At 43.4% G+C, this 24622-nt stretch overlaps 1 protein-coding gene and 1 non-coding gene across 6 annotated transcripts in view; one reads left to right on the top strand and one right to left on the bottom strand.

The window, feature by feature from the left end:
* LOC149372434 (protein arginine N-methyltransferase 9-like) overlaps window positions 1-23438 on the bottom strand; it is a 50913-nt gene extending 27475 nt beyond the window's left edge. For 2 of the 5 annotated variants that reach the window (XM_089566916.1, XM_089566914.1), the window contains exons 1-10: window positions 22973-23438; window positions 22759-22885; window positions 19795-20031; window positions 17749-17916; window positions 16140-16244; window positions 10938-11030; window positions 7869-8040; window positions 7592-7757; window positions 3808-4303; window positions 3063-3219 (exon numbers count right to left, since the gene is read on the bottom strand). In XM_089566916.1, the coding sequence (XP_089423042.1) occupies window positions 3063-3219; window positions 3808-4303; window positions 7592-7757; window positions 7869-8040; window positions 10938-11030; window positions 16140-16244; window positions 17749-17916; window positions 19795-20031; window positions 22759-22885; window positions 22973-23141 (1890 nt within the window). In that variant the 5' untranslated portion in view covers window positions 23142-23438. The other 3 variants (XM_089566917.1, XM_089566915.1, XM_089566918.1) reach the window with 3 other exon arrangements.
* An 8-nt stretch (window positions 23439-23446) lies between these two features.
* Window positions 23447-23528, top strand: TRNAL-UAG (transfer RNA leucine (anticodon UAG)). The gene has a single exon. It is a non-coding gene; the product is annotated as a tRNA-Leu (tRNA).
* The last annotated feature ends 1094 nt before the right edge of the window (window positions 23529-24622 follow it).

Genomic DNA, 24622 nt, shown 5'->3' with positions numbered 1-24622 from the left:
CGGAACATATCAAATTACTAGCTTATAAATCACTTGTCAGGCCAAAACTGGAATACGCGTCGCCCATTTGGAATCCGCACCAAGCATATCTCGCCGAAGCATAGAATCAGTTCAAAATCGCGCTGTTAGATTTATTCATTCATCGTACTCATATAATATCAGCGTTTCATCTCTCAAAGCAGAATCTGGTTTATCATCACTTTTCTGTCGACGTCGCATTGCTAGCCTTTCACTGTACCACAAGTTCTTTTTTTCGTCCCTTAATCAAGCACCATACATCACAGCAGCAGCACGCATATCATATCGAACCAGCCATCCACTTCAAGTTGCGCGCCCACGTGCCCGGACCATCACCTTCACTGCTTCATTTTTTTTCCGAACCGCCACAGACTGGAACGGCCTTCCCCACGAAATCGCTTCTACTACCTGCCCATCTTCGTTTTTGCAACTTGTATCTGACCATTTTTTCAATAACTGTTTACCATGATCCTTATTGTTTGTATAAAAACCCACCCCTTATGTAATGCCCCTACGGGGGATTTTTAAGGTAATAAACTGAACTGAACTGAACTGAACAGCAATATTTGCTTAGCCTCCACATTAGCACCACCTTCCGAGCATAAGCAGCATTCAGATGTGCTTCACATACCACCTTTCACTACAGCTGCTTAGCACTGCCAAATGACTGCAGATCATATACCCCCACAGCACCGTGTCAATGTTTCTGAACACTTTTCAAATTTTTTTCGAACTGTCTAGCGCTGCTTTCAGGAAGTCAGTGATGGCGGCTACATCTGAAATCCCTGCTGCACAGAATGGGAGGGCTATTTCATGTCTAGAGATAAGAATCGGTTTTCCAAACCAGGAAACAGAGGTAGATGTCGGCAAGTTGCATGGTATGCCCAGGAAGTGCTGCCTGGTATACTGCCACTTCCTTCTTCCCTCATCGGTGGAATGTTATACTAAAGGACACTGCTGCTGATTTTGCATTGCAGAAAAAGCTTCAGATGATAAATAAAATAACTGATTGGGCATAAAAGTGTGTTTTTTTTTTTTTGCAAAATAAGGCTGCAATCCAATGAATGTGGAAGTGTGCAGAATGCATGAATTCCTAAAGTTTTCCAGCCATTCATGTTATTTTTGCAAAACACGGTATTCAAGTATACACATACAAAATTTTAGATTATTCCCGATAGTGGAGCATATTGTATGCCTGAAGGGTATGTATAGTAGTTTACTATAGGCCATACCCAATGTGTAGTCTGCAGTGCTGAATTCTCATTCAATAAGCAATTTTTTCTACTACTGTCGGCACTCAGCACAGTCTGCAAGGGGTTGGGTGTACAGCCCATGAACCAGTACGGGTGCCAAAGCACTGACGTGTTTCTTTCTACTCTATTTGGCAAGTGTACATTTTTTTCCCAATTGCTACAAAAAACTGCAGAGTCTCAGAACCCGTCATGATCGATATTATCCACACTGCTGGAACAAAGGTGTATCAATTTATATTGTCAAAAGATTAGACCCTGCAGTCTTCTTGACTCTGATTTTTCCCTCACGAGCTAACACTGATAACACTAACTTTTCAGGCTCTTTCTGCCTGCAAAGTGAAATGCACAGCAGCACACTGCATTTGCCGGCTACAAAACCAGCAAAGTTACGCACATGCTTAATGAAGTTAGGCACCGATGATCAGCCATGTGCTTTATTTTCAATGTGGGCTGTAGGGAGAAGACACGCGATATTATACGAATGGAGATGACTGGTCGTGCCAGTCATCATGTGTAGAACCTGTAAAGTTTGCGATGGCAGGCGGCCTAAACACTGCCCAATTAAGACTAAAAATGGTTGTGATTGCGAAAACTGGGAATGGCACCTTATAATGGGCATTTCAAAACCAAAACTACTGTATAGTCTGGACAGCACAATACACATGTACAGTCCAAGGACTACATACTGGAAATTACAGTAATGTTCTTTCTACTTTTATTAAGCATGCCTGACCACCTAGGTAATTACCTGTTTATATATGTAGATCCAAATACTCTTGAATAAAACAAATGTTTTTTCTAGCATACTCATTCATAATAGATGGTTTGCTTCTGAGTGTTCTGTAAGAATTGTTTAAGAAGTTTGATTGTTTTCACAAAAAAAAAGTAAATTCTCCACGGCTAAATGTTCCCCAAATGATATCTAAACAGCTTCAACTGCAGTGTTGCACACGTGCTCGTGGAAACCTGCACAATAACATTTTGCCGTTAAAAGAAATAGTCAGTAATTGCTTCCCTTGGAAGCGCCGGCTTTCTGTACTCTTTGTTGAATGCATTTGTGTTGGATCAAGAACGGCTGTGCACAGCAGTCTAGCCTTCAAAAACTTTGAGATCACTGCGGCGACCCACATTGGAGCAATGCGAAAGCGAAGTATCCACATACTATATTGACGTCCGTGGTTGTTCCGACGTCCAAGAGTATTTTGATGTCTAAGCGTATTTTTTCGCGTTTTTTGGCGTTTAATTAATTAACTAATTGCACCTCATCAACCAAAATTTACCCACGGCAATATTTTACCACACACTATCTGTCACAATCACATTTTCACATATTTATCTTCAGAGAGTGACGTAACCACAAGGACAAAATTGTGGACACTGTTTGCTGACGCGACAGAACCATAGAATGCCCTTGCATCAATAAAAAATAAAACTTGTCCCAAAGATGCCTTCGTAAGAACAGAATGACTTTCCTAGAGACCGCAACGCACAAACAAAAACCCTCATAGTCTCTCACATGGAAAAGCGTGGTTGGTTTGGTTGGTTTATGGGGTTTAACGTCCCAAAGCGACTCAGGCTATGAGAGACGCCGTAGTGGACGGCTCCGGAAATTTCGACCACCTGGGGTTCTTTAATGTTCACTGACATCGCACAGTACACACGGGCCTCTAGAATTTCTCCTCCAAAGAAATTCAACCGCTGCAGCCGGGATTGAACCCGCGTCTTTCGGGTGAGCAGCCGAGCACCATAACCACTGAGCCACCGCGGCGGCTAACATGAAAAAGCACCCACCTGAAAAATGTTGATAGAGTCAGCAATCTTAAAGCCAAGGGTTCGCCTGTCCGATACAAGATGCGACCGTTCTTCTAGTGCTTTGCTTTCTACAAGTACACCACGCAAGGTCACAGAAGATGGAACCATTGTAACGTCAGGCTTTAAACAGCTCTTCCTACAAAAAGAAAACAACAGTCTCTTAAAAAAATTCTGAATTGTGCACAGCACTCAGATGCAAAAAAGGCAACTACTATGAATACAAGCGAGCTGAAGGAGACAAGACAACAAGAAAGCGAAGAGGAAAATAAAGCCAGGACTAGAGAAACCCCCCCCCCCCCCCCCCTTTTTTTTTCAGACACTTTCTCATCCTCAACCACAGCTGCTGAAATCAACACTGCATGACCACTGGTGCCATGGAAAGCTGACCACCCTCATTATTCTACGATGTCATGATAGACTAGTGCAACCATCATGAAAGTGCGCCATGATTGGTGATAACTGTATCTTAAAATGGTTTGCAGCTGAGAAAGGGGACACTCGAAGCTTTCAGTTCAATGCAACATTTTTCATTTACTTACAGTGTAGAAGGCAATATTTAGTGAATGCTAAATTTTTAATGTAATTCCAACTGGTTAAATGGAAAAAAAATGCCTGTCCTCTGCAAAGGCACTATGGCAAGAGCTTCCAAAATAAGATTCACAGGTGCCAAACCTATAACCCAACAACATTGCAGCACAAAATGGGCAGTGCCCCACCAACTCACCTCAGCAATGCAATGTCTTCAAAAACACCTTGACGCAAGAGCCCTGATGATTCAAACACGTTGACAATAAATACATCGTACTGCTTCCCCTTGCCATTATGTAGTTCCTCCAGGTTTTCCACGGCATTCACAGCCGTCTCGAGCCCATGAGCCTTCACAAACGAGGCCACAAAATCTTTGGAGTTTGAGTTCTGCACATAGGTGAGTTTCCAGTTTGGCTGACGTCGAAGCAGAAGCAAACCCAGGAGAGGAATGTGTGAGGCATCCAGAATGTTTTGTGTGGAACAGTTCCCAAGCCTTGCATTGAGTTGTTCTGAAATCCTTGCCATTATGGGTGCTTGACCATTGATTGCACGTATAACCTCGGACTCCAAGCTTGTCACTGCCTTCTTCGGGGCGCTGATTAAGGAGTCTAACACACAGTGCACAGTGATGTGGCCCTGGCACGATATTTCAAGCATGGCAGTCTCCCCGCTGCGTACTTGCACACTAGGCCCTGCGCAAAAAAGAGGAAACTGGTCAAAGAAAGAAACAGACACATGGGCAAAAATAGACAGCTCTATCAATACAAACAACAGGAGAGAATCGGGATAGCTCACGTTTCCACAAATTAGGCTTCTAAGGACATTTACATCATCAAAAACACTAAATCACAAGCTTTTGCACAGTGACACATCAGACTCAAAATATCTTAATCTGCTCAGAAATTTACGCACCTTGAATTGCATGATAGTAGTAAATTGTACTCATAATCAAGAAAGAGGTTTTGTACAGTAGAACCAGGAAAATATGATCACAGTTGATACAAAGCTCAGAATACAAATTTCCAAAATTTCCTGGCTAGAGTGCATTTAGTCCAATGCGCAGAATTTCGGGTGTTCCAAACACTCTACCGAGCCACTGCGGATGATACGAATCCACGAGCCGTGATTCTACCTACGAGAACTAAGTATTGCCCGCACACCGCCAAAGCCGCAATCACCAGTTGTGCTGTGTGCGCACAAGTGAAAAATTGCTGAAATTATATAGAGTGAGCGTTGGCACGCAACCCAAACATCATTAACGTCGCGATCACCAGTCGCATGACACACACGAGGGGTGGGGGGTGAACGGTGGCGAGGCCGTAAATTAATCCCGTCAGCCGTAGAAAATTTTATATTTTGCGACCTGATGAGATTTATATCATCGAGATTCTACTATGTACACACACACACGCACGCACGCACGCACACGCACGCACACACACACAAACAGATTGCTACTACACACTAGAGAAGTTGCAGCATTTACTACTGAGTGCAAAAATCTAACAGCAATCTAGATACAACCTTGAAAGGGGTGACAGGTGTAGCTAAATGAGTAAATGGCTACTGTGTGGGTAAGGAAAACAAAAAAATGATCGCTATACTGTGAAGGCCGAGCTTATTCTAAACAATAACTGCTGAGCTAACATTTCTTGACAGATGAGTAAAAGCATTCTGCATAACTAAAAGCAAGAATGTGATTTACTTGTAGAAAACAACAATCATAAAACCAAGAATGCAAATCCACTGTGGCAGTATGCTGAAAAGTCAGACAACCAGTGCTGTGTGGAGGTGCTGAATATTTAGTTTCCTTTTAACTAGAGCTCACAAACAGATTATTAGGTCTCTGTGAGTGCAGCAACAAATAGCAGTGGAGAGACATGGACAGAATAACAGCAGGAATGTAGCACCAGTTCCTGCCACGACTTTCAACAAAAGTACACCTTTCTACTTCTCTGTCAAGCTGTTCTGGCAGGCTCTTTGGCTATGAAGCATCATGAAGTGAACACCGCGGACTGGGACGTACACAGTAGGGAGAACAGACAAAATAGAAGAAGCGTATGTAGCTGTCTTCATCTGTTTCTTCATCCTACTGTGTGTACATCAGTTTGCACTGCTCACTTTGCAATGTTTCTTCTTCTGTATGCACAGAAGCAGCCTACGTGCACAAGTGCTCTGGAACATTAATTACAACAGTAACCCTTGCACACACACAAAAACCGAACCAGAAAAAGGAGAATAAAGGAAAGCCAAGGTTGTGAATTTTTCAGTCTCCACTCCCTGGTGGGCCCTCCATAGCGTTTAAAGGTATGAGGAGTTAAGCACAATTCATGGCAATGTGCATGTGCAATATTGTACATGCACATTGCAATATGGTCTTATTTCAAGCCCTAGACCACTCGAAAATTACACCAGTATACTCCCCGGCGTGTCATTTGAGCGCTCTGGACAGGACTGTGGACGACTGTACGAGGGGGTACCCAAAAGAAACCGGACTTATTTTTGTTTCAACTTATTTGTTCACAATTTAAGCACAGACCTTCAATCTCCTTCAAAGTATTCCCCACTTGCAATGATACGCTTGTCAAATCTTTCATTCCATTTTTCAAAACATTGTTTAAATTCATTTTTTGGGATGCTTGACAGTGCCTCCATCGTTTTTTTCTTCACCTCAGCAACAACAGCGAAACGCTTTCCATTCACCTATTTTTTCATTCTAGGAAACAAAGAAAGTAGCACGGGGCAAGGTCGGGAGAGTATGAGGGTTGAGGAATAGGGGTCATGCCATTTTTGGTCCAAAATTGTAGTAGAGACAGGGCTGTGTGAGCAGTGGCATTGCCATGATGGAAAAACCAGTCACCCGACCGCCACAAATCTGGCCGCTTCCACCGCACACTGTTGCTCAATCTTTTCAAAACATCCAAGTAGAAAGCCTGGCTAACTGTCTGACCCTGCGGAACGAATTCTCAATGGACGACTCCTCTCACGTCGAAAAAACAAATCAGCATTGTTTTGAGGTTTGGTTTCACCTGACGAGCTTTCTTGAGGCGAGGTGAATTTGAAGTTTTTCATTGGCATGATTGTTGCTTTGATTCAGGATTCGATTCAGGAACACTTGAGTTGTCCCCATAGCATTGTCGTTGTACGTCTTTCTTAATATTTCAAGAGTTTCCATTCAACTTTTTCCGAGCAAAAATCAGAATTTCACCGGCGCACGCTGTTCACGAAAATCAGCCATTGCAAAAACGACATTCACACAAAACAGTCGTCACTCTAAAACTCTGCCTAAACTAGTCTGACCTCCTTCAACGACGGCACTCGGCTTACTGACTCTGGAATGTTCGTTCTATGCGCTCCTAGTGGCAAAACGCGGTACCACAGAAGTTTTGCCGACCAAAAAATTTAGTCCGGTTTCTTTTGGGTACCCCCTCGTACACACAGCGTGCATGATGAATGTCAAAGCAGAGCCTGACGTTCAGATATCTCAAAGCGTTGCTTATCAGTTCATCGTAAGTAGACTTCTTTGGCATTACACAGTTGTAGCACATGTTAACCATGTGACCTACTTCATAACCAGCTGCATTACCTTCAAGGACGTCAAAACAATCATTGACGTATCTGAAGATTTCAGCAACTTCTCAATCCTGCAACTGGTACGCAAGCCCCCATAACCTTACACTTGTCACCTCGCTCAATGCTGCCCAGTGCAGCACATTTTTATCCACTTCCATTCATAAATGACAGTACAGCCGACATTTGAAAATTTGAACCTGAAGGGGACCGCAAATATGTTCAAATAATGTGGAGTTATTAACAGGAGCCTTCTTAATTCATGAGATGCAGACAGGACCAAAGCATCAGCGCCCAAAAAGCGCCCAGGAAGCGCCCAAGAAGCCCCAAGAAGCGCCCAGGAAGCACCCAAGAAGCACTCAACAAGCAGTCAGCAGTAATAACCAGGATTGCATCAAGGAGCTACATACCCCTAAATATAGCTTGCTCCCAGCAGGTCTCTGAATCAGGCCCCGTGTCCAGCCAAGTGTCCCCAACTTTAAGGCGAAACCAAAGACACACAGCATCAAGAATTCCAGAGTCAGCACACAGCACTTTCTCCTTCAAATGTACACCTCTGATCAGATCTTGAATCTCCTGTGAGAAAAGCAATGTCAGAGTCCAGAAATACAGCAAAAAGGCATGGTGGCGAGCAATTAAAAACTAGGAACTGCTTCCAATTTACCAACAATACAGATGAAAGCACACCTTATGGTTGTTGAAGTCCACTGAGAGCACATGAAAAGGTTCCGAGAGTCTCCTGAAGCCATGTTTAACTTGACTAAGCTTTTCCGAGTCATAAGGTTCTTCATCACAGTATGCAGCATTCAGTTCAACATCTTTCATGCCCAAAACAGCTTCTAGCACTTGCTGGCTAACTCTGAAATACAAGTGTTAAAAGGTGTTAGTAACATGCGAGTCCATTTATAATGGTTGCAGATATAACGAACGCTCACCTATTACAGACAAGTGCAGTTCTACCGTTAAAATATGCATTAGGGAAATGGCAATTCATCTCAGATAAAACGAACAGCGAAGGCCACACCACTCAGTTATAGCGAATGAGGTGGCACTGTCAACTCGCCCCTGAAGTAGAAAAACTCGTGCCTCCAACAAGCGCGGAGATTGAAGGACGTCTTTAAGCCTCTGCGAAAGCAGCAAAAAACAAAAAAGCATCTCATCGATACTTCTTGACTGATCGTCACAGCAATGAGTATGGAGCCTTTACATTTTGACGGGAAACTAGCGTCACTAGTGTGATGCTTCTGAACTGTTCACCCACGATCACCTCCAGCACCTTGCACACAAGCAAGTTCCACTAGCAGTCCAAATTAACTGAAGTGTGACCGAATTCCTCTGAATTAACGAGAGTTTCACACCATCAAAAAAAACTACATTCCCTAAGCTGTTACTTTACACGAACAATTCCACGAAAAGCTGTCCCCAAAGCAGTGTGCCCGCTGTTGTTCAATGCCTGCATAACGGCCGCGGCTTCCAACCAGCCAGGACCTGCTGCCTTCTTCGCATGGAAGAAATTTACAGAGAAGTGACAAATGACAATGATACCAACTAAATTCAGTATGTTAGGTTTAAACGATGATCAAATGTTTATTACACCAATGGAGAGCAGCTGGAACGCTACAACACTCTCACTAGACCTAGCACAGCGTTTACACGGTAGCCAGCCACACTATTTTGTAGCCCAAGTGAACAGACACACTTAGCGCAATCAGTCGCTTGAGTCTCGCCCCATATCCTCCTGGGCAGCAGATTCTAGAAGCACCCTCTTAGAAGAAGGCTAGCAGCAGCATCAGCGAGTCAACCACAAATGAGTCGCACTAGCAGCCACCAAGCAACTTGTAGCTAGTTTCCTGCTGCTCGCCTGAAGCTGCCTTTTCCACCTGAATTTGCCCTTTCGACAGTGCTGCGTAAGCCATGGCTACCTTATCCCTGCAGACTTCCTGATCTCGATCAGCACAGCCGTGCACCAAGCTCCATATTGGTTGCTCGGCCAAGAAATCAATATACAGCAAGCTATGTAACATCGTTCAATCTAAAAAGACAAAGATTACAAGCACTTTCAGTTGTCAATTCATGTCTGTGCACTCCTGAAAAAAACCTCCTTTATTTTTTTATATCTCATACTTCAGTGACTTTTTACTCATACCAATTCACTTTTCAGGAATTAAAGAGCAAGCACTTCAGGCAAGATGAACATGAAGCAGCAAACTTCACCAGCACACTAGGAGCAGCTGTTTCATTCTGCTAACAAGCAACCACAAGGCCCATCGAAAATATACCACAATTTGCCTCCATAAGTGAGAAGCAATATGCCCTATGTCACAGCAATGGACGGAGTGCTCATTACGAGAAACCAGTTGCAGCAACAGTACCACACCACAAGCATTTTCAAGGGCATGCTGCAATTTTGTTAGTATTAGAAAAATAAGAAGACAGCCATCTAAAATCACATTCTCTTTTTTCAAGCTATAATGGAAAAGGAAGAGCTTGAGATACCATCAACAGTCTGGACAAGTGCTAGCTTGGCTGTCCAAGCACCCACAGCCTCATGTTCACATCTAAAACAACTAATCAAAAGGTATTACACATATACACCTGAAGTCTCATACTGAGTAGTAAACAACATGCCTCACGTACTAAATTCTCACCTTGTTAAGCAAAAATTAAAATGTGCCTCTGATTACCTGAGGTATTTATAAAACTGGGGCTTTTATATGTTTCCCATGCATTTTAGCCGACCTCAGCTGCCTGTTTCTGCAGCAAAGGAGACTGCCTGCTGCACCAAGATGAAGTGGACCTCAGGGCAGAGCAAAAATCAGGCACCATATAATTTGAGTTAAAATTCAGATAAAAATTGTGTTTTTGATAATTTTCATACTCTATTTTTTTTTTCCAGTTATTTTTTCCAACAAAAATAACTGACAAAACTGGCACCTGCCTTTGTGCAGTAAATGTAATGGTCTGATTTTAGCTCACAGTTTTCTGAATGAATACAAAAATGACAGGTTGTATCAAGAAGCTGTTTACCAAATCAGATATTCTCCTTTCTTTTTTTTCTCATTCACAACCGCTATTTTGCAACATGCATTGCCATACCCTTGTGCAGCACTCCAGTGTTAGTGTTAGACCTGCCTGACTATATCTGTACACTGTGAAAATATTCAGTTAATATCAATACTGCCACTTTAAGCATGTAACAGCTTTGGAGAAGCTCCCTACCTTTCCTCTTCTTTCCTCTCGTTCTCTCACCTTGAAAGCAGGACGTCATTAGCAGGGATAGCACCCATACAAAGCTCCTAGTAAAACTTCCGGACAGCATCTACCTGGTCTCTCACTTCTAAAGCGCAATTTTGAGCCAACCTTCTGATTAAGCAAAGCAATGGATACCATTAAACAATGTTCAATGTGATCAGTGATTAACTGAGAACTCCACTCTGGTCTAATAACAAGACACTGGCTAGTCGCCATGTAATGTCTTCAGCTTTGTACTCTGGCAAAGGAGATATTTTAGAAGGCAAGGCACATTTTTGCAAAGAAATAGCTTATACACAATTCTTAAGAAATCTGCTGATATAATAGGTGACACTAAGTTTTACCCCAAAACGAAAGACACAAAACACAAACATATATTGGCTGCATCAGCAATTCAGCCACGAGACGCCAGTTCAGCAACAGTAGATCTACCCATCCTACAGACGTAGGTGGCTCCGAAACAGGCATAATGAAAAGTATGAATAACAGAAAGTGCTCTATCACCTGTGACCATCCCTTATCCACTGGCACTCAATCAGGCAGGCAAATACCTCCGCTTTTTCAGGAATAACAGCAGCTTTGGGCTGGGAGCATGTTCTGAAAATAAATAAATAATTAAACACAGGTAGCTCAGGCAACTTGTAAAAAGCTCCAAGTGGGCAGGACACTACTAGGGAAAATTGCTCTCACTAAAAAATATGGCCAAACTGAGAACAGATGTAGAATGTAAAGGTGCTCCCATTAGCTGCAGTAATGAATGCACACAATAAAGAATCAATGAATGCTATATGCCACCTAAACTCGGCCATGGTTCCCAGCAGCCAAAGGCAGTTGCTGCTGATTATTAGAACTATTAGACTAAATGGGGGGGGGATTCTCAAACCACATAGCAATGTGGTTAGAAAATATCTTTACCAATCCAAACAGCCTGTTGAAAAACCAACTGCTACTGTGCAAAGAGGATTACAAGAAATCAATGTTTCCAATGTTTTCACAGCATAGTATAGCAACTAATAAATTTTACACGAGGAAACTGACAGCGCTGTGTCGTCCGTTTTCTTGTCTTTTGTGCTCGTCTTCGTTCGCGCTGTTTATTCAAGAGGAAACTGAGAATGAAGCTACTAGGAATGGCAAGGTGCAAAACTCAAGATTATATTTCGAGCACTAGGTATTCTTAAATTCGTTCTGAAATAACAATACATATGCGCTTTTGCATTCCACGTCCATCAGAATGCAGTTGCCGAAACCAGGTTCAAACTTTCATCCTCGTGCTTGGCAGCAGAACACCAGAGTCACTCAGCCACTGAAGTGGATAATGTTTATAGCCACTAAGCATAACTGCCTAGTATAGTTGCACACCATCTCTTTTGGAAAGGATAGGCACACGAACACTTTCACCGGCCTTATTCCTAAATGCACTAGCACTAAAAGGCAAGCACAGCCGTGCAATACATTGCAAAGCTGCTGATTATCGTACCGCATCCTTATGTGGTACGACACACATAGATACTGCAAACCAAAAGTAGAACATTAAACATAGCTGACTGGATGCAAACAAAAAGTACTGTTCACTTAACTCTTTTGTTACCATGCCACTTGCATCGATCACTGGTGATCGACAGATTCAAAGTGCAATTTCAGTGCAACCAGGTCCACCGAGGACTTGTACCATATAGTGGGTTGTTTTGCATACACTACTTTTGTTTCTTGCATAGTATGTATTTTTCCCACAAGGCCATAATTTTAACACCATAACGTGAAGCAGCTCGTGTCACAAAACATCCAGGGGTGGTGGCGCGATCACCGTGAACAATAAGTCCACAAAAAACCCCCAGAGAAGCAACCTAAGAAGCAGGTGGGCCACCTAGGTCACGTGACCTTCACACGAGGTATCATCTCAACATGCCCACCAGATTGTGAGCAAACTGCCTACCGTGGCAGGAGGCAGTTAAATTAGTGATTGGTCACTCGGGAAGAGCAACTTGGGGTCGCACGAGCCCCACCAGTGGTAGCACCTGCCATCGCAGGGCAGTGGCGCATCACTTAACCGCTGCACCACTGTGCCAGAAGTGGTATAAGGACTGCCAGGGACCTATGAATGTAAAGTAGATGGTTTGGGCAGTCGAATTTCAATGGAGGTGAAATTCTAGAGGCCCGTGAACTGTGCAATGTCAGTGCACACAGAAAAGAACCCTACGTGGTCAAAATTTCCGGAGCCCTTCACTACGGCGCCCCTCATAGCCTGAGTCCCTCATAGCCTGAATTAAACCCCCATAAACCAAACCAAACCTAAAGCAGAAACTAACCAATTCTGCATACCGTATAAACGCGTGTAAGGGCCGCACTTTTTTTTCCAGATTCGGGAGCCAATTTTCGGGGTGCGGCCCATACACGCGATTTAGAAAAAAAAAAAATTTTTGTAAGCAAAAACACAGCAATTAGGGAATGAACGGCATTTATTCTGGTGCACGCTCATCCCAAAGAAGCCGCGCAGCATGTCCGCTGTCAACGTGTAGCCGTTGTTCCGCATTTCCATCACTAGCAGAGCAGTTCGGGAAACACACATGGCTCGCCTCCGAAAGCGCGTTTTTTGCAGCTTGTGTTTCTCAATGCACCCTTTTGATTGCACGGTCATCGGACGCACTTCTCGGCCATGTCGAGTTCCCTGCCCGCCCCACGCTTGCCTCCTTCGAGAGCTAACTCCCAGCCGTGTAGCTGATAAGGTGCTTACTCGGCGGCAGCACGCGAAAGCCACAACTACGGCGAACACGCTAATCCGCCATAAAAGGCTGGAGCTGGCGATACTGATGCTGATTAGATAGCGGAAAGTCGCGAGAGGGGGGGGGGGGAGAAAAAAAATTGACGATGATGATGGCTGCGGCCTCGGGCGCCATCCATGGATGGTTTTTGGAAGCTCTTGTGCGCGTGCTTGGCCTCTGCGATCAAGCGCTCCGCGATCGAGCGCACCGTTGTTCGCAGCCGGAGCCGATCGCGGAGGCCACGGCGCGTGCATTTAGAAGGCTATTCCCGCCTGGGTCATGGAAAGTTCGGGTGCGGCCCTTACACGGATTTATTTTTTTTTAAACATTGCCTTCGGGAAAACGGGGTGCGGCCCATACACGGGTGCGGCCCTTACACGCGTTTATACGGTATATGGGAATTAACCGATTAATGCTATCACATCATATCCTTAAGGCGGAGCGTCCCTCCAATTAAAAAAAAAAAGAACATGAAGCAAAGGTTCCAGCACAGTGTGCTCGCAGCACGGCATCAGCCACGGGGAAGGCGCATGCTCGAAAAATCCGGCATCGCAAGATTCTAGTGCATCTGCAGTACATTTTTTCAATCATCAAGCAGCAGTGACAGCGGCGATGATACTGCGGTATCGGATTTTGACTACAACAAAGAAACAGCGCAACCTCAGCAAGAAAAGTGGGCAGCTGTCCACCCGTGAGTTTCGTTTTCTGCTTCTTGTCTGTTTGTAAGTACCTGGAGCAGTTCATGCATCACAATGATATCATGAATGATATTTCTCGTTTCTGCAGTGTTCTGACATCATAAGGGCGAGATTTACTTCCCCCTGCCGAAAAAATAATATAGTTCCGGCCCAGCAGATATCAGGGCATCGACCTAGGAGCGGTGTAGTTGCCTGAAGCAGTTCGTGAAAGCTGCGGACGTCTTCCAACTGTTAATAAATCTTGAGAAGCATCTTCCAAAATAGTTTCTTGTAAAGCCAAAGCAGTCTGCAGCTTTTCTAAATATTTTATTATATTCTTTCATATTCCTGTGAGTAGATCCTCACAAATGTTATGGTGGATATACTTCTCGTGTTTCTCAAATTTTGAGGCTTCCTCAAATAAATAAATAAATAACAGCACTCTTAGTTGAGACTTGTAAAAGTACATTTATCAAGCTATATTTCAATATATTACATTGTACTTTGAAAAGTGTTTGCTGGGCATGAACAATTTATATCAAGTACGCTCTCAAAACAGCCTTTTTCATGTAGTGTTAAAAAAATTTTCCTACCACATAACTTTTTAGATGTAATTTCACTTTTAGTGGCTAGTTTCTAAGTAAGTCTGAAACATTTAGAGCCTTCTAAAATGTTCCAATTTTTTTTTTTCGGCCAAGAGATATTATCATGTCAAGAGAATTTTTAATGATTTTTCAACTGTTTTTTTGTTTGACAATTTTTATCACAATATTGACACCAAATATTTTTGTTGAAATAGATGTCTTTGGAAAGCACACTCTATTTCTATCTATATTCCTATCATTTTCATGCACTTTGTGTTTTTTTAGACATCACATACATTGCAAGAAAAAATTTTGGCTGAGACCTAACAAAACCACTCATTTTTACCATGGTAAACAAAAAGTTAAAGTGTGTGCAAAAACTGTAAAAATTGCAAGCTCTAGCAGAGGATAAATCAAACAAAATCAAATGCAAAGGAATTGTCAATAAACCAGCAAAACGACAATGAACTAGCTGTCTGAAGTTGAGAGTGTGGCAAAATCCAGACTGGCCAATTGGGTACATTTGAAACAAAAACAGAGAAGCCAACCAACGCGAGAGATTTTTGACGTTTTGGCAAACTAGCAAATCGCACAATGGCACAAATAAAAGATGTAGCTACCAGCAGGCTGGTTGAATCTACAGTTTTAATCCCGTGGCATAATGACACTTTGAAACTTTCACTCACGCTGTGTTAACTTCACAGAAAGGACAATATGTCTGGAATGGCACTAATGCCAAAGCTATTACTTGAGAGCAAAATTTAAGCAAGCTTAAGAAACATAAATAAATTATTTAACCTGCCATGTTCACAATTAAACAAGCAATTTGTAAAAAAAACCCAAACCATGGTATGAAAGAAAGTGCACATAAGCAAACCATACTAGCAGCCAACAATGAGCAAACAAGCAGAACATATACAGGCAAGCACAATATGCTCGTCAATCATACTGGCAAATTCACACTCTCATTATTCTGGACTTCTCAACCACAACAATGAAGACACTTCTAAGCACAAAATTCTCGAAGGCAGAGTCAACTAAGTTTCAGCCAATATGTTGCAGGGGCTCATGCAGTTTTGCCAAAAAATGCCCAGAAATAAAATGAAATAAGCCTTGCGCTGCTGGTCGAGCTGGGAGTGAAAGTGTTACTGTTTCAGTTTCGAGACAAATGTTCGGCTGTTTGAGCCATGGGCCCACCATCACTGGCCATTAAACATTACCAACTAAACTGTTTACTGTGACAACATAGTGCAGAGCATAGTAATCTTGTTATTGGGCCACTGAGGACCAGTTGAAGTTGCCACATATCGATAAATTACCTTGTTGTAATGAAAAAAATGCTATGCACACTGAGTACAGAGCTTTTTAAGCTAGGAAAGGTAAAAAAACTAAACACAGGTATACCCCCACCAGTGTCCATATTCACGAGCAAACTACAATGATATCAATGCTTCTTTTTTTTTTTTATTGCTGTGAATCTCTCACGACAGGCCACATTCCTATTGACTACAAGTTGGTGATACAGGATTTCTTTTTGTCACTGAAGTCACGAGTTTAAATTAAGCAGGAGGGAAAAAAATATTTTTCAACTTTTATGCCCAATTTCCTCAGCAAATCTTTTGCTACAGAATGAACATCAATACAGCCACACAAAGCCAAACAATGGCAAGGACTAGAACAACTTACGATGGCTCCACTCTCAGGAGGTGTTCCCAGGCATGATCCAAGGTCTTAAGGACATGCTCTCCGAACAAGCCAGAATCAAATGTCTCAGTAACTGCAAGTGTGACACTGCAAGAAAATAACATAATTAATAGAGAAAAGAAAAGGTCAAACTAAGATACCGATATGTTAGGTTAAGCTGCACAACAAACAATTTTATGAAATTTTTGTGGTTGCAACACCAAAGAACAAGACCCACAATTATATCAAACAACAGATGCTATTTCTCATATATCAGGCTGCTTTTCACTATTAGCATGGCCGAGGAAAACCTGTCCCTATGTGATCAAGGGAAAGAAACTACTTCAAGTGCTTTTTTTCAAGCACAATGATGGAAATCACTGCTTCCGTGCCCAAGTCTGTCAGCAGAGGTCGACAGATTTTACTTGTTTGTTTGATATGCCCAGTATCTACAATGAATGTGGTTGACTTCATATGACAGAGTAATCACATCAGTAGCGAAATATTCTCAAACTACAACAACACAGTTTGTGTAAGAGAAGAGCAGTATCATGAGCAAAAAGATGCAGGCCTTCCTCAAGAGACATCGCAAGCTGCAAGCTTAGTTGTCATCAACATGGCTAAGAGACGTGTTCACAATAATGCTACTTATGAGAAGTAAAGAAGTTATTTTGTCTCATAACATTTCAAAAGTTGAGGACAATATAGAGTCCTTCATTTGTGGGTAAAACCTGGTTTTGCCCGGTTGTCGCAACCCAGATGGATTTTTTAAAATAAAGGTAAACCCAGTTTCCACCTAAAAATGCGCCTTCGAAAGAATTTAGTTTGCTAACACGGAGATGAAGATGTGCGCGGAAACAAGTGGATGTGTTGTACTCAATCTACAGCGGTGTTTTTAGTTATTTGTTGATGATTTCAAACCTTTCAACACCTGTCATTCATGGCGCGGCCTAATGGGGACAAGTTTAAAAAGTCTGTCCTAGAAGAGAGAAGTAAAAATAGAGGCAATAACCAGCTGACTTATTGGCATCATATATAAAGCACTAGCTACACTAACAATTTCCGACTGCAAGGCTCATGCACACTTAAAATGGCCGCAATCATGTTCAATGAATGTTTCCAAAGGCAGGCAGGCCCAGCACAGATGTGGATGTGCGCACATCAGGATGGTAGTACACATGACTAAATAATTATAATGAATTAGAAAGGAAAAACAAAAAATATACACATAATTTAAGCGACAGAGTCTTGGTGGAACATGTCATGTCTAGACTATCTGTGAAGACAAGCAAAAAAATTTATTCTAAGCTACACAAAAAAAAAATGAATTTCTTGCATAAAATAGCACAAACAACCGAAATTATGGAGCTTTTCACTAAATAACCCTATTTGTGCCCAAATTTGGACTAAAAAAATGATGCTCTATTACCTCCCCCCCCCAACTTAAACCACAACCTCAAATATAAGCCCAACTAGCCTCGAGTTTGTCAAAGCCAGGAATTCTATTCTGAAAATCATGCGCAGCACAACCACAGATCAAACTTTACTGAAAGCTCGGCTTCACAGCAGGGTAATGAGAGAAGAGCCTCTAAGTGAGAGCAGCATAGCATACCGTTCAGAAATGTCACCCGGAACCGTAAGCTCGGTGGAGTGTTTGTTGATAATGTGTGCCTTTGCGTCAAATCCATTCTCATCAAACACGCTGCGTGCCACCTCGCACGATGTGGGGGACACTTCACATGCGTATACTTTGTCTGCACCTGCAGAAAGTGCAAACAAGCTGCAAGAAATGACATAAACGTGTTAACAAAAAGTTAAAGGGACTATGAAATAAATTTATTGAGATTACGTAAAGATAGGCAAACCATCACTCGTCACCCCAGCGCAAGAATTTTTGAGCTAGCATCAATAACGAAGTTATAGACGATTAAAAATCACGCTCCTCCTCTCCCCCCTCAACTCGTACGCGCGGGGCACCATAAAAAAAAATAAAGAAAACAGCTCCGGGACTGGGCTCCGCCCATGAATACGTCATTCGCTGACGTTCGGTTTACGACTTCCGGTTGTCGCACTCCCGAGGAGCAGCGTGCATCGGCAGCGTCTCTCCGGTCTTTGCGCTTTCTTGGTTCCCGAACTCGCGACAGAAAGAGGCGGCAGAGGTAAATTGAAACCATACGCGCGAAGGCAATGCCTAGCTGGCGCGCGCTTGCCCGAGGGGGTCGCTCGGCGGCTCGAGCACACGATTTTCACCGCTACCGGAAGTGTGCCCATGACGTTGCAGCTGCCGCGGCTTGAACGAATGACAGCGTGTGGTGGCCTGCCGACGTCATGGGACCAGTGACGTCTGTTTTCCCGATTTTGGTTCCAAAATGGCTCCCTACGAAGACACCAAACGGCCCGCGAATTTTAAAAAACACGATTTTTAAAAATTCATAAATTCTGCTTATCTGAATCAAGCCACAAGACGAAGAAAAGTTTCAGGCAGTCAAATGAGACCAGAGTCACAGCTATAACATGACCGTAAAGGCTTGTTGACAAATGCAACATCATTGAAGGACCTATGAAATGGTATGAAAGTGGCTGTCAAATGCATGCATTACGTACAGTAAATGCCATCGAGTGTGCATGCCACATACAAGTACTCAAAAGGGAGCCGACAATTTACAAGTAATTTTTAAAAATTCCCATTCCTGCACCTCATGCAAATCCTGTCTATCGACGACATTTGCCCTTAAGACGTAAGTCGTGAGGGGGGGGGGGGCTGCGACTGGGTCGCTAGAAACCACAGGGTTTGTAGACGAAGGGAGGGGAGTGGGTGGGGGGGTGCAGGCAGCTGGAGATGGCACAGTTTCACTCCCTTCCAGTCTCCCGTCTGTTCTCCTGCCCGCAGGGGGGGTGGGGGGAGCGAGTCGCCAAAAAAAGGGTCTCAGCCTGTTTTCTTTATTTTTCTGGTTCGCTCGAGTGCAGAGGCAAGGTGAGAAAAGGAAGATGACTGCTGTTAACTTCTGACACCTCTGGTGCTACATAAGCTTGATCTAAAATTTCTTGCGGGAGGATGATGGATGATTCAACATCAATCAGTCTTTGACATTTCTTACCCTCGGTGCAGACCATTTCAGAACCCTTTAAGGAAGTTATGAAGGGGCCTATATTTAGCGTCCTTCCAAGAGAAAAATCCCATCATGGGAACACTTTGATGGACTAAGTACAACTGCACAGCACACTGCCACACCTTTCGTGTTCTCTATACCTCTGAAGCATAAGAATATTCCCTACCAGGAGATATCTGGCCACACCACCAAGCACTACATAATTGCATGACAGTAAAACCTTCCACAGCTATGTCATGCCATGTTAATTTTACATGTGCAAATCACCCACAATATCATGGCTGCGTACAGTTTCACAGTAGAATCACAGTTTAGTTTATGGGGTCGAATCAGAAAAATGGCGTCCAGAGAAGACTGGCAGATCAATCTGGATGCATATAACATACAAAAATGAATGCACACAGCCCAAATCTTGCACAGTTTAGAGCCTCTTGAGCGCAAGCTAGCGGGCACAAGCTTTTACACAATAAACTTTGAAGTTCCCATGCTAAAAAGCGATGCCCTATATGTAGGACGCTGGGCATATATAGATTAAATAATTCACAAACCTTAATAGGCCGGTCCCTGCTCCAATGTCAAGCACATGCTTGTGACCATTCTGGACAGCAGCTGTGATGGCATCGTGAAATGCTCGATTTCTGGAAACATCATTCAGCATCCTAAAGTGCCAACGCTCCACAAGTATTGTCTTCAAACTATCCAGGCTCTGACGGGCAGCTGAGAAATTTGGGTTGATTTCCAATGCCTTCTGTATGCTGCATGCTGCTTCTTTTATATGGCCGTGCCTGCAAGCAACCACAGTGAAACACATCCTATGAGGTATATTTTACAATGTTGGTGCAATAATCTCAAAGAACTTGCCAAACCCAGCATCTGTACACGAGTGCCAGCAGATATGTGCTACCAAAACTGCAGAACAAGTCAGTGTAAAACATTACAAGGTTTGTATCTATTATAGACGTGCTTATTGAAAAGCGAAGTAGCTTTTGCTTTTACATCTAGATGACACAAATTGTCAATGCTGTGTTAGGGTTACAAGATGGTAGTGGGTTACAGGGTCCCAATGCCTGAACCTTCCACCGACCAGAGCACTCAGTAGCATTCTCACACTGTGAGTTAGAGTGGTCAGCTTATGTGTTCATGAAAACAAAAGTTAAAATGTGCAACTAATCTTTGCGTTAAGCTAATAAAAAAAAGCACTTTGACATTCTGTTGTTCCATGTCGCAGAGAAATGACAATGACAGCTGCAATGCAATGCAGCTCCCTTCAACAATACCTACATGTGTTGTGCATTGGGCACCAGTTTCAACAAGACACACAACAGAGATTTTTTCTCACTAAAGCAACATAATGAGCTTCTTAAGCAAAAGGGCAGATTTTTCACTTTTCCCAGCCTGCGTTTTACATATTATGGGTTACTTAAAGTTATAGGCATAAGCACGGCCTAGCAGTGACCACACAAGACCTCATTTCTACCCTGCTGTCGAACGTCAGCTCATCTGTTTACTTATCACAACAGCCGGAACCAATACAAAATGATCATCCTCCGAGCAATTCAACAAACAGGCCCTGTGGCCTGTTTCTAGGGGCTTAGCCGCCACCTACACACAAGCACACATCATATGTTTTACAAAAGAGGAGACACACACTAACATGCTCTTTGACCCAGTGTGGGCCTAAAGACTCTCGCCCGTGGCTGTGCTATGTGACGAACATACAATGTGAGGACCAGGAGAACAGTTTCTCACCTAAACAGTGCACCACCAACATGTAGTAGCTCCCTGGTGTCCTGAATGTACAAAAGCTAAAGACTGCACACAAAGCTGTTCCTTTCTTCACTGCTTTCCATCTGTAGCTATTCGAGCACAACACCAAGACAGAAACAGTAGCAACAACATGTACTTCGTCCCCAACAGCACCCACCCTAAGGCATCCGTAAACCAGACAAAAACACGTGGTACGTTAACAAGAGCCCCCAATCTTGGATCCACGTGTTGTTTATGTGCCGTTCCGCATGGAGGTACCCCTGTAAAAAGTCTTCAACCTTCCATGTTTTTCCAGGCTGATGAAGTGGTGGCAAAAGCTGCCCCATTCTCTATGCCCCCCACCCACCCACTCATGATAACACACACTCTAGGCCCAATATGAATCAAACCCATCCAGACCACATGATGACACTCACTTCAAGGCCCTCGAAGATAACATCCACACTGTCCAGCACGTACGTGAACGCAGGTGTTTTCAGTTGGCTTCATACCATGGCGATGCAGCAGCAATGCCATTATGCGCTATGGAAAGCCCGCCGTACAGGTACGCCCATAAAATAAAGTCTTGAAACCTGGGTGCTCAGGCAGTGATGAAACAATAAACTGCGCAACAACGTCTCAGTCATGGAATGGCTTCAAGTACAACTGCAGGTCAATGTAACACCACGGACAAGGAGAAAAACCACCATCGTTATGCATGTGAATATTGTAAGCTTGGTCAAATGTTTAGGGGAATCCCCCAAGGTGGAGTAGATTTGTAATAAGGGAGTAATTACTCATTGGCATCCACCCAAGCGCAGCCATACGGCTACAAAGGAAAGCTATACAGCTTTCTCAGAAACTTCGTAGTTAAAGAAAAATTCGTCCTGGTCCGGGGTTCGAACCCAGGACCACCACTTCACCGGAGCAGTCGCTCTACCAATTGAGCTAACCAGGATGGCAAGCGTATGATAGGGCGAGAGCGAATTGATCAATAACTCGAAGTGGGAACTGTGTTGGTCAAATGTTTAGGTTATCTTGCATGCTCCTTCAAATGAAGCATGCAGTCTTATAGCGCAGGGCATGCTGTGGGCACACAGTGCAATGAGGCTGCTGCACATACTCTCACAAGAAGAACAAAGGCTAAATTTGCCAAGAAATCTGAATTTTTGCCGCGTAATGAAGTCAAACAACACGCTTTCGATGTCCGAGGAACTCATTAACTGAAGAGACTGCTTGGAAATACCCCCCGAATTTCCCTAACTCACACTGAGCGATATGTGGGCGTTCGCGACTTCAATGCCAACAGTAAACAGGCAGTAACCGCGGACCAACTCCGCTTCAACGATGATGAGGGCGAGAAGCTTGACGACCATGGTGCTGATCAGCGTCTAGCAAAGTAGGGCACCAAACGTCGGAATGTCTTCCCACGTCCCAAAATGTACTGAAAGTATTAAGCCATCCGAAAATGAGTCGCGAATCTCGAAAACCAGCTCTTACATGAAGACAGCAACAGGCACTCGACACACAAGAAAATCAAACAGTCCCACAACCGTGTAAATTTCGTTACAGCCTAGAAAGGCACCCTGTAATTCACTCTGAAATACACTGACCTAATAATAATGGGGCGCATAGTGAGCGATGAAGCTACACGAGTAGTACACGCTGGAGAGGTCCTCGTAGCAGTCAGGCAATTCAGTCAACCTTTATCAGTTTTCAATGTCTCGGTGACTAGAAACAATAGAATAACGCTGAAGGAAGCTCACCTTAACAACAATGCTCCTAGCGAGTGGTGTAGCTCTTCGCATGAGTGGTACGCTTTCAAGAGCTCCTCGTAGCAGTCAAATAATTCAGTCCACCTTTGCTCAGTTTCCAGTTTCTCGGTGTGCTTACCTGAAAATAGAACGAAGCAACAAAAATTGCCTTTTCATCTTCCTTTCCACTAGAAATACAGACAAGACTTCTGTAGAAAATTCTCACCAACTGCAAGCAGGAATGCTTCTTTCAGGTCATTTTTCGTGGATGGTTGCAGCTTGAAAACAACGCAGAAATGTGCGAGTGCTCTGCCGAAGTTTCCGTTTCCAATGCACGCTTCTATCTGACCAAGCGAGTACTGCAGCATCTTTTTCCTGCTTGCTGTAATGGACATTTTCTTGCCTTGCAAATTCAAATTTCACAAAACCATAACTTCTAAAGCTAGCTACCGAACCCGCTAACCTCGTGAAGACCTCACGTGGACGACGTAAACAACCGGCTACCATATTGGCTTCTGCGAAACGCCAGCATTCACCCGAACACCGTTTTTTATCGAACGGAAGTGTTGAAATAACTGTGCTAAGACTGTACATTACCAGCTTAACGTAATTTATTAGTTAGGTACAACAAATAAAGATAAAAGTGCTCCATGCCTCTCGCTATGTTCCTAACCGCCGTAAAGTGCGCCGATCATCCGTCGGTAGCGTGGCCGAGTGGTCTAAGGCGCTGGTTTTAGGCACCAGTCTCTCAGGAGGCGTGGGTTCGAATCCCACCGCTGCCATAGTGTGCTTTTGGGCATAAATGTTCAATGCACCGTGTTTTGTTAATGCGCTTTAAATGACATGAGTACAATCATATGTGTAGTTTGCGCGCACTTTAATTCTTAAACCATGCTTGGCGCATGTGTGTAAGTTCTTTTTTTTTTTTCCAAACACGATATACACATTTTTTTTTTTTTTTTAAGCAGTCACTTCTACCATGTTCATATTATAACGACTCGTTCGTGGGGCATACGAAATACGCCATATTTTAAGAGTTCGTGTACACCAGCTTTTTCAGGGGAACTGCCATAGAGACTCTAGCCATTGCTAGCTTCACACGCTCACTTGCGGTGTTTCCGGCAAATGCGCTGCTAGCTTGGGCTTATAATGTTAGCTCGCAATTCAGCGATGCTCGGTTTGAATACGATTTATATGCAAACAAAAATAACGACCTCAAAAAGCCCATTCATTGAAAAGACTTGGCTTGTTTCTGAATGTTTCATTCACTGAAGACCAGGGGGCGGTCGTTGTTGTTGGCCTTTAGGTGTGGCACATACCTACACTGAGGGATCGTCCAAGAATCTGGAGACATAGGTTGCTATACACCTGTACATAATAAAGGCAAAATAAATGTAAACGGGAGGAGCAATACCGATGGATTCTACCTGAAGTATATGGCATGAACTAAAAACGGTTCCATTTCAGTCATGTATTTCTTCGACTTTTTTGGCTGAAAACTGAGATTCGGCATGGTTTTCCTATGTAAAATTTCCCGCTATAGGAGCCCAGCAAACCAAAAACCTCTCAGAGGCGTCTATCTAGATGTCTCTGAGAGGTTTTTGGTTTGCTGGGAGGGGGGAGGGGGGTTATAATATTATAACGCTGCATATGCATGGAGGCGCACCCTCATGCACATGCAAAGATCCCGCGCCCTGCTGTCTAACTGATCAGTTTATTCTAAAGGAACAAAAACGTAACGAAGGCCAACAGACAGCGCCAGCACAGCTTCAAAACCAACGAGGATCGGGCTTGGCTTAGAGATTAAATAAGTCATTGATCTCTGAGAGAAAATCTGGATTCACGTAGAAAATACGCATCAGCGCGGTAAACTGGA

This window comes from Amblyomma mixtum, chromosome 1 (genome assembly GCF_055824585.1).
Source record: "Amblyomma mixtum isolate Tamu chromosome 1, ASM5582458v1, whole genome shotgun sequence".
Taxonomy (NCBI): Eukaryota; Metazoa; Arthropoda; class Arachnida; order Ixodida; family Ixodidae; genus Amblyomma; species Amblyomma mixtum.
The sequence above is the reverse complement of the archived record's forward strand: the minus strand, read 5'-3'. Positions and strand labels throughout refer to the sequence as shown.